At 37.3% G+C, this 18,166-nt stretch overlaps 1 protein-coding gene across 2 annotated transcripts in view; it reads right to left on the minus strand.

Moving 5' to 3' along the window:
• Positions 1-240: 240 nt before the first annotated feature.
• WDR70 (WD repeat domain 70) overlaps positions 241-18,166 on the minus strand; it is a 377,617-nt gene continuing 359,691 nt past the window's right edge. For both annotated transcript variants that reach the window (XM_073236962.1, XM_037002306.2), the window contains exon 18: positions 241-414. In XM_073236962.1, coding sequence (XP_073093063.1) covers positions 327-414 — 88 coding nt within the window. In that variant the 3' untranslated portion in view covers positions 241-326. The remainder of the gene's footprint in view (positions 415-18,166) is intronic.

The raw sequence follows: 18,166 nt of genomic DNA on the forward strand, positions 1-18,166 counted from the left end.
CTCAAGACAGATGAACACTCAATGTACATTCTCCCCCAAGGTTAAGAGAATCCGTATAGGACCAATAATTTCTGAATAAAATTTCCAAGAACCTGAAGTATTTGGTAATAGGAGAATCAGTTTCTTATTTACTTATAATACAGTTTAATAGTTATAGGTAAGAAAATGTAAGCATAACTTAAGTGAGTTGAGTAACTACTAATCTTTCAAATGGCTCAATAACACAAAGGACAAAATCTGTCCATAAAAATGTATTTTTTATTTCATTAAAAAAAAACTGTCCAATATCCTACCCCCTCATGCAATCAGCTCTCATATGAGATTCTTCAAATTTTACGTTTTTTCCATTCTGGCTCATTTTTTGCTTCCTCATCATCAGATTCAACTTGGGCAAACATGGTTTTGGGCTGGGTCCTAAAAGAAAGTAAAAGAGAAGAGAAAAACTTTAGTTGGCAAGTGTTTATTAGACTTAGTTACTTTCATCAAGTGTAAGCACATTTGGGGAATCAATTATATCTCAATTATTAAATATTAATCACTAAGCTTTGCCAAATGTCAATGGCAAAGAAGAGGATCATAGAAATTTAATGACATTCAAGAAAGAAGCCAAAGATTCTTTTAAAGGTTTTCCTTCCGCAGTGGAGTAGGTGTGCTGTCCTTTTCCTTAAATAAAATAAAAATGTATCAAATTCAGGGGAGGCTCATATATACATAACCACCTTCCACCTCAAACTCATGCTAACTGGGACTTCTGGGAAGCCAAATTATAGTCACCAATCAAGATTCTACACAATCTATTTATAGCTTTCCTGGCTCTGCCTAGACTTAAATAGTCCAAATACATGTGATTATGCTACACACAAGAGAATAGTTTTCTTATCTAATGAGTTCAAAATAATAAATAACATAGGTAGTATGAGAACTGCCAGCAAAAATAAAAAACAAAACAATGAACATTCCCCCTATGCCAACCCCCGGATCAGTGCATGGAAATGCCAAGCATGTCAGGGCATGTCACTGAGCAGCGCTGCTCTAACACTGGCAACAAGCACATCAAGCAGACTTTGTATCAGGACTTCCTGTGCTTTGTAAACACACCTGGTTCAGTGCCACTACTTTTTATACTTTTTATATTCACACAAAAAGTAATTTCCAAACATGGCAAGTAGTTGTAATTTATGCCCTTTCTGGTCCTGCTGCTGTAGCCTTTTAAAAAATGGCTCCATCACATCGGAGGAAATGTTAAAACACTGCATCTGAAGATGAAATCTTTTACATTATATCTTCATTTAGAGTTCAATTCAGTATAGCAAGGTAATCCCAGAATGGTAAAAGTGATGACAACAACAATAATTCCTTTTATTTGGCAAGTGAAAACAGGGTTAAAATCTGATATTACTTCTTGCTGCTTGTTATCCTGGGGAAAAAGTATAAACCATCCACATTCATGCTAGTGCTATTCTGATGTAAACCATGTACTAGAATTCTGCATGCATGTTATTCACAATCCCTGTCTCTCCAGTTAACCCACATACCTAGAGCCCAAGCTGTCACCATACACAATCCAGTTGGTTAAACTTCTTGTCGTCACTTCAAGACACAGTTATGACATCTACAAACAAGTCAGAGCTCTAAGACTTCTAAAGGCAGCTGCAGATTTTCATAGGTCCTGAGTTGATGAGTTACTAGAAAGCAGGACCCCTGGCTTTCTAACACGCTACAGTAAGGCAATTGGCGTGCATGACACATTTCTTCTGGCAAAGGTGCTGAAGGTATGGACAAACCCACATAGGAACAAATTTGTCTGGTTTAACAACTCCTTTGAATTAGACATTTAATTTCTAAGGGGGGTGGGGGAAGAACACGGTCTTCTAAAGATATGTGGCAATACTTCATAAGACACCAGCTCATCAGTGTTAGGCATAATGAGACTAAGTACTAAGAAAGTATAAGTACTAAGAAATTATAAAGTTGCTTTTCTGATAATAAAAAAAAATGAATGACAGATTACAGAAAGAAAAAATAGCCTTTTTAAACTCTAAGTTATTTAAGTAGTCACTTTCTTATATTTCACCTACTTCCAAAAGTATTAGCAGGTTGGTGGCTAACAATGAAGGGCATGGAATCAATGTAACTACCTGACAAGAGGCAGAAAGATAGTAGTGATTACAAAGAGGCATGAGGAATAGAAACATTCTATAATCTTGATTGAAGCAGTGATTCCACAGGTGTATACATTTGTCAAATCTTGAAATGGGTGTATTTTATTGTAGGTAAGGTATAATATTGACTTACAGAGAAAATCAAAATAAAACAAATGAGTAGGAAGTCAAGAACCAAGGAATAAAAGAGTATGTAACTGAGTAATCCTCAGTCAAGCAGCCAAAAGAAAAAGCAAGTAGGTCAAAAGAAAAAGAAAAATATCAGTTTTTCAAAGGAGATTCATTTTCTACCCTAGCATTGAACTCAACAATTCACTGAGTAAATTTTTATAGGGTCTCTAGACTGTCACTTTCAATTCCCAGGCCACAAGAATTTCCTTTGTCCTTTCCAGGTATTTCAGCTTAGGGGATATTAATTTGTTTGGAAGGTGGTATGATCCTCTTTGTGAAACACCATGAAATTTATTTTAAATTTCACTTTTGAATAATAATGTTGCCAGCAAAATAATCACATTATGTGTAACATACTTAATTAGCCTTCAAGTAGCCATTCTCCCTTTCCCCAAATTGCCAAAATCAAGGCATTAACCAATGTCCATATTTTCCCAGGAATTCTTATTTACCACTTGTTCTTTCATTTTGTTAGTCAGGTAGGGAATACCTGAGTATAAAAACTAGGCTACTTTCAACAAATGGTGTTGCCAAAATTATATATCCATATGCAGTGAATGAAATCAGACCCTTACCTTACACCATAAACAAAAATTAAGTCAAAATGGATCAAAGACTTGAACCTAAGAGCAAAACAATAAAACTCTTAGGAGAAAGCTATATACTATTAGACATGGCAATGGTTTACTTGATATGAAAAGCAAAAAAGCACAGGCAACAAAAGAAAAGAGGTAAATCAGACTATATCAAAATAAAAAACTTTTTACATCCATGGACACATCAACACGGAAATTACAACCTACATAATGGTAGAAAATATTTTCAAATCATGTATTTGCTAAGCCATTAATATCTAGAACATATAAAGAGCTCCAATAACTCAACAAGAACAACAAAAAAACCCTGAACAACACAATTAAAAACTGGGCAAAAGACTTGAATAGACATTTCTCCAAAGAAGATAGGCAAATGACCAAAAAGACATGAAAAGATGCTCAACATCACTAATCATTAGTGAAATGCAGATTAAAATCACCATGAGATAATACCTCACACCCGTTAGGATGGCTATTATCAAACAAACAACAACAAAAATAGAAAATAACAAGTGTTGGCCAGGATGTGTAAAAACTAAACCCTTGTACAGTGCTGGAAATGGATAATGGTGCAACTGCTATAGAAAATAGTCTGGTGGTTCCTCAAGAAATTAAAAATAGAATTACCAGGTGATCTAACAATTCCACTTTTGGGTGGGTATATGCCCAAAAGAACTGAAAGCAGGGTCTTGAATATATATTTGTACACTCATGTTCAGCACGTTATTCAGGATAGCTAAAAGGTGGAAGCAACCTTAATGTCCGTGGATGGATGAATGCATAAACACACTGTGGTATATACATACAATGGAGTATTATTTAGCCTTAAAAAGGCAGGAAATTCTGACACATGCTACACGGATAAATCTTGAAAACATCACACTAAGTCAAACAGGTCAGTCACAAGAAGACAAATACTGTATAATTCCACTTATGTGAGGTATCTAGAGTAGTCAAATTCGTAAGAAAGGAAGTAAAATCCTAGTTTCCAGGGGCTGGGTAGAGGGGGAAATGAAAGTTATGAGTATAAAGTTTTAGTTTTGCAAGATGAAGAGAATTATGGAGTTGGTTGCATAGCAGTGTGAATGTACTTAACACTACTGAAATATGCACTTAAGAATGGTTAAAATGGTAACTTACATGCTATGTGTATCTTACCAAAATTAGAAAAAAAAACTACTTCAATTAAAATTTAAAAGAACTAAGCCCTTGGTCTTGGAAATAAGAAAGAACAAATCTACTTCCTGGATAAAAAGGAGGCACCCTGGAGAGGTCCTCAGCCTCCAACCTGGGCCTGTGCCTACAGCAGGGCTTCTTAAACCATCTGTGGTGCAACATCGGTCTTTGTTTTCCAATTTCCAATCCCCCTGCCAACAAATATTTTATTTCTAGAAAAATAAAGACAAAATCCAAATCCAAATATTTATGAGATTCAATAAATGTATCAAATTGCTATAAAATTTTCTAACTGCCTACTCTTAATTCCTACACTTACCTCGTCAGCACTGGTTTGGTGGAGCAGCAGTTGCTGGGAGCTATCCCTCCTCTACCTTAGCAAAAAAAAAAGCTGTAAAGCAGGGCTCTGAAACTAGCGTGTGGTGTAGGAATTTATCTTCTTAACATTAACTTTAACACATGATGTGCTGCCTCCAATTTTAAGAAGCCATTTCTCCTATGTGGAGAAGTTGGTCCTGTCAAGGAATGAGCTTGAGGCTGCCCTCTCACAGACCTGCTCAAGGAACAACCTTTAATTCTGGGGAGTGAGGAATGGGGAGATGCCCACAGAAGGAAGTTCCAATCCATCCTGTCCCTAACACTCTCATTCCAATTCATCCTGCCCCCAACACCAGCGTTCTTACAGCGTAGCTCAGAACCTTCCACAGAGTTCTATGGTGTCTGCTGAATAAAGACTAGGTTCTTCAAAAAAGATTATTTGACTTCAGCACATGGAACATCTCTGTCTAGTCTACAGAATGCCAGTTTAATACAAAGAAAGTAAGAGAATTTAAATGTTGCAGCTATTCTTTCTTTTCAGCAACTATTATCTCTGAATTTATTTCCAGCAGTTATTCTTCTGAGAATTTCTGGAAATCTACATATGAGGAAGACCAACAACAACATACTTCATCAGTTCAGGATTATTTAGGCATTTAAAACAGATTCCTTCAGTCACCACTTTTTAAGACAATGAGGAACAGAGATCATTGGGTAACTTCTAACAAGAGTTAGGAATAGAATAAGGAGATTTCTTCCCTAGGGAATTGCCTAAATTTGCCCTGGCATAGAGAACTATTATAAAAATAAATTAACAACATCAAGCAGGAGTAAAATGACACATGCAAACAGACAATAAATTAATGGTTTTGAAAACCCTTAAAAGCTGGTCCAGAAATTCTTGCTTTTAAAACCAGAAAGAAACCAACAAATAAACAACAACAAAAACCCCTAAGTCTCTATTAACATTGTCACTGGCCACAAAAATTAATTCCTTTCTAGGTAGCTTGAAGAAATGGAATTTGTACACTGATCTGAACACAGACTCTTTTTGGGTGCTTCCATAAGGAAGAGTAGAACCAAACCATAAGCGCACTGAAGACATGGCATTAACTCAAGAAATACACATATAAATAAATACATAATATAAATATATTCCACCACTTTGAGAAGGGATTTCCATTACATGCTCATTTCCTGTCTTCTAACATTTCCTCCAGAATTCTGTACTTCCTTTCTCAAGAGATAGGAAGTTGTCAACTCAAACTTTCAGCCTCAGGGTAGTTTTGTCTCAGTTGCCCAAAATGCAAGCCTATAAAGGGACTGACTTGAAGAAAAAAGGAGGTACAGGGAACATTCCATTAAGCCAAAGGTGTAATTACTGCGGGTGCTCAACAGGGTAATGCGAATAAGGTAAGCTTCAATAAGAACCAGTAAAGTACCTGTGTTACTGAAATCACTTTTATCCAGACTATTTATTTTACTGGTTTATGGCCCACCCTTACCCATTTTTCTATGTGTTCACTGAAAACTTAAACTTATAGGAGGATGTGAAGCTTGTGTTTTCCAATTTGATTAACCCACTTGGCAAACAGAATGTTTCACTTCACTATATATACCAACTTGTTTACTTATGTTACCAAGAAGAACAGATTAGATATCAAGTTATTATGGTTTATATTATGAATAAGTAAACTAATCGAAGGAGGGCTGAAGGGTTTTTTGTTTTATTTCGTTTAACTTCAGTGAACTCTGCATTTGCTAATAGTTAACATTTCATGAGGCAAATACAAAAGCTTAAGCAAATGTCTCAAACCTGTAAATTCTAACTGATGCTTTGTGCTGATTAATTTTCCCTTTAGAACATTTTTAAAGCTGAATTCTCAAAGTTTTTGTACAAAGTGAGTCTTTTTCAGCAACAGTATGCTACAGAAAAATGACAGAAGCCCAACAGAAACCAAGCCCCTCTTCAGTGTTCTCATTCTGAGGAATTTTATGTAAAACAGTCAGTAAAGAATAAAGACTCCTCTTGTAATTTCTGGAAGGTCAATTTTGGGGTGCACTGTTTGTGCAAGAAATTCAAAGTGTTAGCAGGGCTGTCCTAACTAAGCTCTATCCTAGGCTTTGTACACTCCTCCAGTACTCAGGCTAGAGTGAAATCTCAAAATGTTTTCAGTTGCAATGGAAAGCCCACAGATCAAATCTTTTAAATTGTGGATATTCCTCTGATACAATTCATTCAAAAAGCATAAAGCAAGTTCCAGGGTAAATGAATGAGTATAAGGGGAAGTCACTTGTAATATTTAGTCATCAGTATGTGAATATAAACCACAAGATTTATTGGCCAAGGGCCCACTGTTTACTATGAAGGAAAACCTCAAAGCCAAAGTCAATCATAGCCATGACTTGACAATCAGACACACTTGTTAGCCCTGTTAAAATGAATACGGTCCAGATGAACTCTGACCTAGCATCACAATTGCAGAATTATTAAGATTAAATAAAGGGCTTGACCAAAAATTCCACTTGAAATAGTCCCTTCTTCTGGTGAAGAGCTAATCAAAGATCTTTTTTTTTTTTTTTCAATATCGGGGAACGATAAGTACATAAGAGGTAACACAATATTTCTAGATAAATAATGTTCTATTTTGTTCAGGAAATGAATAATATTTTGGAAAGGAGATAAACATATCTCAGCCTCATTAATAGGACATATAACTCAGAATGCTGTGTGTGAGAGTTCAAAGGCTAGGTAAGGGTGGAGAAAGGGACATATGTGAAACCTGTGGAAACTGAAAACAAAAAAAAGAGAGGAAAAGAAAAAAAGAACTCTCTAAAATCACCATTTGCTACTCTACCCACAACTGGGTAAACAAGTTAGAATAATAAAATGTTGAACTAGCACACAGGCCTGAGGCAGGCCCAATGCCCTAAGCCCGCATTTACATAATAGATGACTGTGGGCCACAGTTTCTATTCAAAATCCAGTATGAAACTGGCATTAGGGCTGCCCTCCTCCCTTCATAGACAGGGAAATAGCCTCAGTGACAGTAAGTGAATCACAGAGCAGGAGCTAAACCCCAGGACTTGTGATTCTCAGTACAGTGTTCTTGTGCTTTGTCATGCTGGCTTATACAATAATCTTTCAGTTTCACTATTACTCAACTTTTCTAATGACTACTATCAGTTACTTTGTGATGAGAAGCAGTACACCACAGTAGCCAAAAGCCAAAGCTTGATTCTGAAGCCAGACTGTTTGCATTCCATTCCCAATTCTGCCATGTTTTACCTCTGTGGCTTTGGTCAAGTCATAAGCCTCAATTTTCTGATCTGTAAAATGGGAACAATACCACTTACCTCATAGGGCTGTTGTAAAGATTAAATGAATAGTATACATAAAGTTTTTAAACAAGTTTGGCATGACAGAAATATAATAAAAGTGTCCTTACTATTATATCCCTTGTTTAAAGGTATTCCTCACTTCATATATTAAGTACGTTTTCAAAAAAAGTTGTGTGTAGAAAACACTTGGTAAAATAATTTATCAACTGTAACAGCAGCAAGCTGTTTAAAAAGATAGGGGAAATGGTTATGTAAATAATTTGTCTTCAATATGAATCTCTGTAATTGAAATAATACAATATTTGAATTTCTTAAGGATCAGTCTTCTGCGGTTTATTTTAAATGATTATTTGTGTATTATTACCAAACTTCAGTGGAAAAAATAATCATGTGGGGAACTTCTTCAGATGCAGATTCCCAGCCCCAATCTCACAGAATCTAACTATGCTGGTCTGGGGCGGAATCTAGAAATCCACATTTTTAACCTTTCCATTCCCACCCCTGACTTCCTATGATGCAGGTAGCCCACAAAACCACTTTAAGAAGTACTAGTCTCTACACAGGAATATGATGGACCATGATGATTAGTCACCTAAATATAACTTAGGAAGAAACTTGTATTTTTCTCTGTGGGTTTATGACTCTTACTGAAGCAAATAACATACAAACCTTTAGATACTCAGAGTGGTCTCTTTAAATACTGCCTAATTCAACATGACTTTAAATGGATCCTTTATAGAATGGCATTTTAAAATACATAGACACACATCCATGTATCCTGTATCACACACCGCATGCACACTGAAAACTAAATTGACTGAACCAGCAATAATGGCAGTTTATCTGGCAAGAAAAGTGACTGTGGCTGATAGAGCTGACAAGCTGACAGACTGCTGGCCAGGGTCCAGGCTCCCACACACATCTATCCCTGTCTGATGTGTAAGCTACAGCCTGCCCACTCCCCAGCCAGCTCCTTTCTCCATCCCTTCAGCCACATCTTTTAACAAGAAACCATAATCCAATCTGCCCATGTGTGGCTGAACAAGAGTCCTCTGTGATGCTGCTGTGTTTTAGAACTTTCATGGCTGTTACATCGCTACTGCCAGGAATGAAACTTAAAAGATCAATTAATGTAAAGTGTTCAAAGACTCTTTGTTACCATCACTGGAGAAAAAAGGTAAGTAAATGTCATGTGCAAAGAGGTAATTTGTGTCTAATAGTGCTTTTCTGCAGTAGAGCAAGATACAGTAAATCTTCATTTCATCACTTAAAGAGGTCAGTTGCAGTGAAGAAAAACAACCAGACACATTCTCAATTACAGTGACCTTTATGAAAAGATCCTTTTAAATATTAGCTTCCCTTCAAACACTTTGCCACTTGGCAGTAAAGAGTATACTCTAGCAGGTGAACACAGAAGAAATAGCGCTGCAGTTCTGGCTAACAAATTACATACCACAGACAGTTCCATGGACTTAGTATGCAATAAACGAAAGGTGAAAAAATTGTGTGGAAAGAAAGACATGGGAGCAAAATGCATCAGAATGGTACATTAAGAGACAGCACAGTCCTCTGAAAAGCTCATTACATTAGGGACCAAAGTGCTAAAGTCTAGTTGTAGCTGCACTCATTAAATTTCAAGTTTCATTCTACTCACATGTAAGGTATGACAATATCTGTTCTACACATGTTGCAGAGCTAATATTAAACTAGTGAATCATTTGATTATAAATATAGTTAAGTAACCTACAATGCAGGGAAGTATCATTAGGTAACAGTCACCAGTGAACAAAAAGAACTTCTGCTTCAATTAATTCTGTCTAAAGACAGCTGAAAATCTGATGAATGATTTTCCAAGAAAATAGTAATTGCTGAGCAGACTCAGAAGAGTCAAAATCCAAATCAACTATTTACCAGGAGGGAATAGAAAAGAGAGAGAGAAATTAAAGATTACAACATACCCTCCTTTCCACAAAAGTATCAGCTTTAGACAGTTTCATAGCTGAATTCTATCAAAGTAGGTAGATTTAATGGCATTCAAAATAGTTTAAGAATATATATATAGAAAGGAAAAGCATGCAAAATTTTTATGAAGCCAGCCTGACCCCTGACAAAGAATAAACCATAACTATGGGAGGGTCATATCACAGATGCTTATCAATATTAGGAAATTCAGTAATACAATTCATCATATTAACTGACCAAAGTAGAAAAATCACATGATCACTTCCACTGAGATATGATAAAGTAATTCAATAAAAACTTTAGCATCTATTTCAGATGATCACGCTCTAGTCTTCTATGGTGTTTTCTTTGCAGGGGATGCTCCTCCCTTGTGTATATGCATGGCTCCCTTCCTCATTTCATTCAGGTCACTCACTAGCAGAGGTTCTATCCTGACCACTGTATTTAAACAACAGCACCTTTCTCTTCCTCTGGTTACTCTGGGTTCCCTTGTCCCCATTTTAGCTTTCTTCTTTGCTCTTGCTACCATCTAACACTTGTGATACTTTTCACTGTCTCTATCTACTAATAAATAAACTCCATAAAAACTGCTGTATCCTCCACAACCTAGAACAGTACCTGACACATAGTAGGTGTTCTATAAATCTTTGTTGAATGACTAAAATAGAAATATGGATTTTTCCTTAATATCTTGTGTGCTTTCAAACATTTATCATGCTTTATGGCTGAAATACCATTAAACTGAACAATATAAAGCTGCTGATAGTTGACTTTTTACACCTATAAAAAGGCCAATTACATGTTTTGACTTAATAGAGTCACTCCTGTTAAAGCTTAAAGTAAGAAAAGGTGTAAACTATCACTGATATTACTTAATATTTTTCTGTCAGTATTACAATAGGTATAAAATAGGTAAGATAAGAAAAACAATAGGTATACAAATTGGAAAGGAAGAGGTAAATTTATCATTATTGCATATAATAAAATTTTATGCCTGTAAATAATCAAATTAAGTAAACATTATTTCAAACAATAGCAAAACACAGTAAATAGCTGGATATGAAATACCTATATATAGATTAGTAATACATACATGTGTAGCCACATAGCATTCCCATACACAAAGGTGTTTACAAATTCAGTAGAAGAAAGATCTTATTTACAACAGCACAAAAAGATAAAATAACTAAAAATAAAAGGTGAAAGCTTTATATGAATAAAACTTAAAAACATTACTGAGGGATAAAGAGATGTGACTAAATAGTCATACCCTGTTTTTGGTATAAAAGAATCAATATGATAAAACTATTTATATTAATACATACATGTAACTCAATTCCAATAAAAATAGCACCAAAACTTTTTTTTTTTTTTTTGGTGGGTGGAAGCTTACTAGATAACATAGAGTAAAATGGAAACTTGCAAGGATAGAAAAGTTTTGATAAGAAGAATAATGAAAGCAGGAAGCCTTACAATGATGAAAACCGTTTGGTACTGACACTTTAATAGACAAGTTAGCCTGAAATTGGCTAAAATTCATGTTAAGTGCAGTGTGTATTATAAAGATGTGATTTCAATTCAATGAGGAAAATTAGATTATCCAGTTACAAAGTGTTATATCAGCTGGCTTATAAACTGGAAGAAATTAAACTGGAGCTCAACTGTGGTAGGCTGAAAAATGGTTCCCCCAGAATATCTACCTTAAATTCCTGGAACTTTTGAATATTACCTTATTTGGAATAAAAGGTCTTTACAGATGTGATTAAGTATGTAAAATGAGAAGATAATTCTGGACTATCTTAGATGGGCCCCAAATGGCATTATAGGTGTCCTTATAAGAGGTAAGGGGAGAAAAGCAACACAAAGAAGGAAAGACTGAACAGAAACTGAAGTAATGTGGCTACAAGCCAAGTAAAAGGCAACCTTGGAAGTGAGGTGAGGCATGGAACAAATTTTCCTCTAGAGCATCTGTATGGAGTGCAGATCTGGCTGACATCTTGCTTTCAGACTTTTGGCTTCCAGAACTAAGAGAAAATTAATTTCTGTTTCTTAAGCCACCAAGTTTATGGTAATTTGTTACAGTGGCCACAGGAAATGAATACACCTACTTCACTCCTTGCATGTAAATAATTCCAGGTGAATCAGATTTAACATTAAAAAAAATTTTTTTAAGTATTAAACAGGAAGATGGGAAAATTTAAAGAATAATCTTGGATGAGGGAGGCCTTCATAACTAAAAATCTACATTAAATTTTTTTCACATAAGACAAATGCCATAAACAAACTAAAATAAAAATGGGAGAAATATTTGCAATACATGACTACATACCTTTAAAGGGATAAGCTCCTTAATATTAAGAACTTCTACAAATCAGTAAGAAAAAGACCAATGAACCAATGACAAATGTACAAAGGACATAAATAGAAAGCTCACAGGAAAAAAGGCTTTAATATATGAAAAGATGCTCAAAAATTATAAAAATGTAAGTGTAAACCACAATGGAATACAGCTGACTCTTAACCAACACAGGGGCGGGTACTGACCCCCTGTGCAGTTGAAAATCTGTTTAACTTTTGACTCCCCAATAACTTTACTAACAGTCTGCTGTTGATTAGGAGTCTAACTGCTAACATGAATGGTTGGTTAATACTATTTTGCATTTGTATGTGTTATATACTGTATTCTTCCAATAAAGTAAGCTAGAGAAAAGAAAATGCTAATAATAGGGAAGAGAAAATACATTTACTGTACTGAATCATCTGTCAGTACCTACATCAATATTGTCTTACATGATTCAAAACACTGTAGATGTTATATATATGCCTAATTCTAGACATCAAAAATGAAAGGAAAATGTGAGGAAATTCACATTTATTTATAGGTATAACACTTCAGGCACTGAAAACAAAGCAGCAGCAATATGATGGCTTTATGGTAGTTGTGGATAAAGTGAAGATTCCTATGGCCAGGATTCTTACCTGGCCCTGATCAGCTAGTTCATTACACACGTGCGGGCCAATACATTATAAAAAGAGCTCCTACCCATGCTTTGGGCTGCATGACTGTGGGGGCAGAGAGGCCCAGAGGCAGAGACCAGCTTGTTGCATTCAGACTCGCTCTGAGTGGACAGAATTCTAGGGACTGACCTGCCACCATCAGAATAAAGTTGGATATAAACCCTTTCACCCCAAGACTGTTCCATTGTCATTTTTTGGCCTCACTGAATCCATAGTGAACTTGCCCAGGGCTGAAGCCCACTGGCAAGACAGTAGTCTAGCGTAATTCATATGCCTGCTTCACGGTAGCCTCACCTATGCACTAATGAATGATTCACTGTAAGACTTTTATGGCATCCTGCACTACAGTCATGTTCATAACAGTATTAGAAACACTTTTTTTATATTAAACCACTTACCTGTGATGATAGCCTGATACACAGTTTCTCTATATGAGAGGTATACTGTATGGTAATGTAATTTTTGAAAGCAAAGTTATAAAACAGCAAGAAAACGAACACATCATTAATTGTAATATTAACTAGCACTCACCTTATGCTTCTATAAGGATAGCCTATCCACTTCCACACAAGTATTGCACACAGTGTACTACACAGCAAATACTTAGGTGGTGGTGAGGATGATGATGCAAAAATATCTCATACAGTTCTTGCTGCAGTTATTAGATTTTCATATGAAGGCACTCACATACATACACAACAGATAAGTTTATTATGTATGTGGCATGATGATGATTTACTACCCGTAAGTTGAAGTAGATCATCATAAGGTCTTCATCTGTGTCATCTTTGTATTGAGTAGGCTGAGGAGCAGGAGGAAGAAAAGGGGTTGGTTTTCCTGGCTCAGGGATGGCAGAGGAGGAGGCGAGGGAGATGGAAGGGGAGGCAGGACAGGCAGGCACACTCAGTGTGTAATCTTACAGAAATACATTGTAATTTTGTCTGAGTTCTTTGCTCTTTCATTTCTCTAAAATGTTTCTACATGCTAGAATCCTTCTTCTATTGTTCGCTTTAGGTTCAGTGCTCATCTCATAGAAAGGTCCATAAAAGAGGGTAAAGGAGGCAGAGCCAGGATGGCGGCGTGACCACAGCAGTGGAAATCTCCTCCCAAAACCACATATATCTATGAAAATATAACAAACACAACTCTTCCTAAAATAGAGACCAGAGGACACAGGACAACATACAGACCACATCCACGCCTGCGAGAACCCAGCGCCTCGCGAAGGGGGTAAGATATAAGCCCAGGCCCGGCGGGACCCAAGCACCCCTCCCCCTGGCCCCTGGCAGGTGGAGAGGAGTCAGCAGGGAGGGAAAGAGAGACCAGGACTGCTGAACACCCAGCCCCAGAATTCCGGACCAGAGCACAGACACAGTGCATGCGTGGGGTCCTGGATACTAGGGAAACAGGGCGACAGGACCAGTGAGCGGGTGCCTGAGGCTGAAGCCAGAGAACAAAGAAACGGGAGCGTTTTTTTTTTTTGGCGAGTGCCTTAAAGGGACAGGGACCCCAATACTAGGGAAACAGGGCAGCAAGACCGGTGAGCAGGTGCCTGAGGACAAAGAAAATCACGCGTTTTCCCTTTTTTTTTGGCGAGTGCTTTTTGGAAGCCTTAAAGGGACAGGGACCCCAATACTAGGGAAACAGGGCAGCAAGACCGGTGAGTGGGTGTCTGAGACCGGCGCCTGAGGACAAAGAAAATCGCGCATTTTTCCCTTTTTTTTTCCTCTTTTGTTGTTGCTGTTGTTGTTTTGGTTTGGAGAGGCTTTTTGGAAGTCTTAAAGCGGCAGGACAGGACACTTAGCCCAGAGGCAGAAAATCTGGGGATCTCTGGGCACTCTAACCCCCCGGGGAACAGGGAGCACAGAAGCCCCTTACGGAGATAAATAGCCTCCCGGGCACTCCCCCTCCAATGGGGCTCCACCATTTTGGAGGAGCAGCTCCAGCCAGGCCACGCCCACAGCTACAGCAGAGATAAACTCCACTGCAACCGGGCAAGTAGCAGAAGCCCTGTCTGCGCACAGCTGCCAAGCATACGCCACTAGAGGTCGCTATTCTCCCAGGAGAGGAAGGCCACAAACCAACAAGAAGGAAAGCTCTTCCAGCTGTCACTCGTACCAGCTCTGCAAACTATCTCTATCACCATGAAAAGGCAAAACTACAGGCAGACAAAGATCACAGAGACAACATCTGAGAAGGAGACAGACCTAACCAGTCTTCCTGAAAATGAATTCAAAATAAAAATCATGAACATGCTGACAGAGATGCAGAGAAAAATGAAAGAGCAATGGGATGAGATGCAGAGAAAAATGCAAGAGCAATGGGATGAAGTCTGGAGGGAGATCACAGATGTAAGGAAGGATATCACAGAAGTGAAACACACCCTGGAAGGATTTATAAGCAGAATGGATAAGATGCAAGAGGCCATTGAAGGAACAGAAACCAGAGAACAGGAATGTATAGAAGCTCACATAGAGAGAGATGAAAGGATCTCCAGGAACGAAACAACACTAAGAGAACTATGTGACCAATCCATAAGGAATAATATTTGTATTAAAGGGGTACCAGAAGAAGAAGAGAGAGGAAAAGGGATAGAAAGTCTCTTTGAAGAAATAATTGCTGAAAACTTCCCCAAACTGGGGGTGGAAATAATTGAACATACCACGGAAATACACAGAACCCCAAACAGAAAGGATCCAAGGAGGACAACACCAAGACACATAATAATTAAAATGGCAAAGATCAAGGACAAGGAAAGAGTTTTAAAGGCAACTAGAGAGAAAAAGGTCACCTATAAAGGAAAACCCATCAGGCTAACATCCAACTTCTCGACAGAAACCCTACAGGCCAGAAGAGAATGGCATGATATATTTAATGCAAAGAAAGAGAAGGGCCTTGAACCAAGGATACTATATCCAGCACGACTATCATTTAAATATGATGGCGGGATTAAACAACTCCCAGACAAGCAAAAGCTGAAGGAATTTGCTTCCCACAAACCACCTCTACAGGGCATCCTACAGGAACTGCTCTAGATGGGAGCACTCCTAAAAAGAGCACAGAACAAAACACACAACATATGAAGAATGGAGGAGGAGGAATAAGAAGGGAGAGAAGAAAAGAATCTCCAGACAGTGTATATAACAGCTCAATAAGCGAGCTAAGTTAGGCAGAAAGATCCTAAAGAAGCTAACCTTGAACCTTTGGTAACCACGAATCTAAAGCCTGCAATGGCAATAAGTACATATCTCTCAATAGTCACCCTAAATGTAAATGGACTTAATGCACCAATCAAAAGACAGAGAGTAATAGAATGGATAAAAAAGCAAGACCCATCTATATGCTGCTTACAAGAAACTCACCTCACGCCCAAAGACAGGCACAGACTAAAAATCAAGGGATGGAAAAACATATTTTAGACAAACAACAGTGAGAAGAAAGCAGGGGTTGCAATACTAATATCAGACAAAATAGACTTCAAAACAAAGAAAGTAACAAGAGATAAAGAAGGACACTACATAATGATAAAGGGTTCAGTCCAACAAGAGGATATAACCATTCTAAATATATATGCACCCAACACAGGAGCACCAGCATATGTGAAGCAAATACTAACAGAACTAAAGAGGGAAATAGACTGCAATGCATTCATTTTAGGAGACTTCAGCAAACCACTCACCTCAAAGAACAGATCCACCGGGCAGAAAATAAGTAAGAACACACAGGCACTGAACAACACACTAGAACAGATGGACCTAATAGACATCTACAGAACTCTACATCCAAAAGCAACAGGATATACATTCTTCTCAAGTGCACAGGGAACATTCTCCAGAATAGACCACATACTAGCTCACAAAAAGAGCCTCAGTAAATTCCAAAATACTGAAATTCTACCGACCAATTTTTCAGACCACAAAGGTATAAAACTAGAAATAAATTCTACAAAGAAAACAAAAAGGCTCACAAACACATGGAGGCTTAACAACATGCTTCTAAATAATCAATGGATCAATGAACAAATCAAAATAGAGATCAAGGAACATGTAGAAACAAATGACAACAACAACACAAAGCCCCAACTTCTGTGGGATGCAGTGAAAGCAGTCTTAAGAGGAAAGTATATAGCGATCCAGGTACACTTGAAGAAGGAAGAACAATCCCAAATGAATAGTCTAACATCACAACTATCAAAACTGGAAAAAGAAGAACAAATGAGGCCTAAAGTCAGCAGAAGGAGGAACATAATAAAGATCAGAGAAGAAATAAACAAAATTGAGAAGAATAAAACAATAGGAAAAATCAACGAAAATAAGAGTTGGTTCTTTGAGAAAATAAACAAAGAAGATAAGCGTCTAGCCCAACTTATTAAGAGAAAAAGAGAATCAACACAAATCAACAGAATCAGAAATGAGAATGGAAAAATCATGACAGACTCCACAGAAATACAAAGAATTATTAAAGACTACTATGAAAACTTGTACGCCAACAAGCTGGAAAACCTAGAAGAAATGGACAACTTCCTAGAAAAATACAACCTCCCAAGACTGACCAAGGAAGAAACACAAAAGTTAAACAAACCAATTACGAGCAAAGAAATTGAAACGGTAATCAAAAAACTACCCAAGAACAAAACCCAGGGGCTGGACGGATTTACCTCAGAATTTTATCAGACACACAGAGAAGACATAATACCCATTCTCCTTAAAGTATTCCAAAACATAGAAGAGGAGGGAATACTCCCAAACTCATTCTATGAAGCCAACATCACCCTAATACCAAAACCAGGCCAAGACCACACCAAAAAAGAAAATTACAGACCAATATCCCTGATGAACATACATGCAAAAATACTCAACAAAATATTAGCAAACAGAATTCAACAGTATATCAAAAGGACCATACACCATGACCAAGTGGGATTCATCCCAGGGATGCAAGGATGGTACAACATTCGAAAATCCATCAACATCATCCACCACATCAACAAAAAGAAAGACAAAAACCACATGATTGTCTCCATAGATGCTGAAAAAGCATTTGACAAAATTCAACATCCATTCATGATAAAAACTCTCAGCAAAATGGGAATAGAGGGCAAGTACCTCAACATAATAAAGGCCATATATGATAAACCCACAGTCAACATTATACTGAACAGCGAGAAACTGAAAGCATTTCCTCTGAGATCGGGAACCAGACATGGATGCCCACTCTCCCCACTGTTATTTAACATAGTACTGGAGGTCCTTGCCATGGCAATCAGACAAAACAAAGAAATACAAGGAATCCAGATTGGTAAAGAAGAAGTTAAACTGTCACTATCTGCAGATGATATGATACTGTACATAAAAAACCCTAAAGACTCCACTCCAAAACTACTAGAACTGATATCAGAGTACAGCAAAGTTGCAGGATACA

Source organism: Manis javanica, chromosome 1, assembly GCF_040802235.1.
Source record: "Manis javanica isolate MJ-LG chromosome 1, MJ_LKY, whole genome shotgun sequence".
In the NCBI taxonomy this organism is placed as follows: Eukaryota; Metazoa; Chordata; class Mammalia; order Pholidota; family Manidae; genus Manis; species Manis javanica.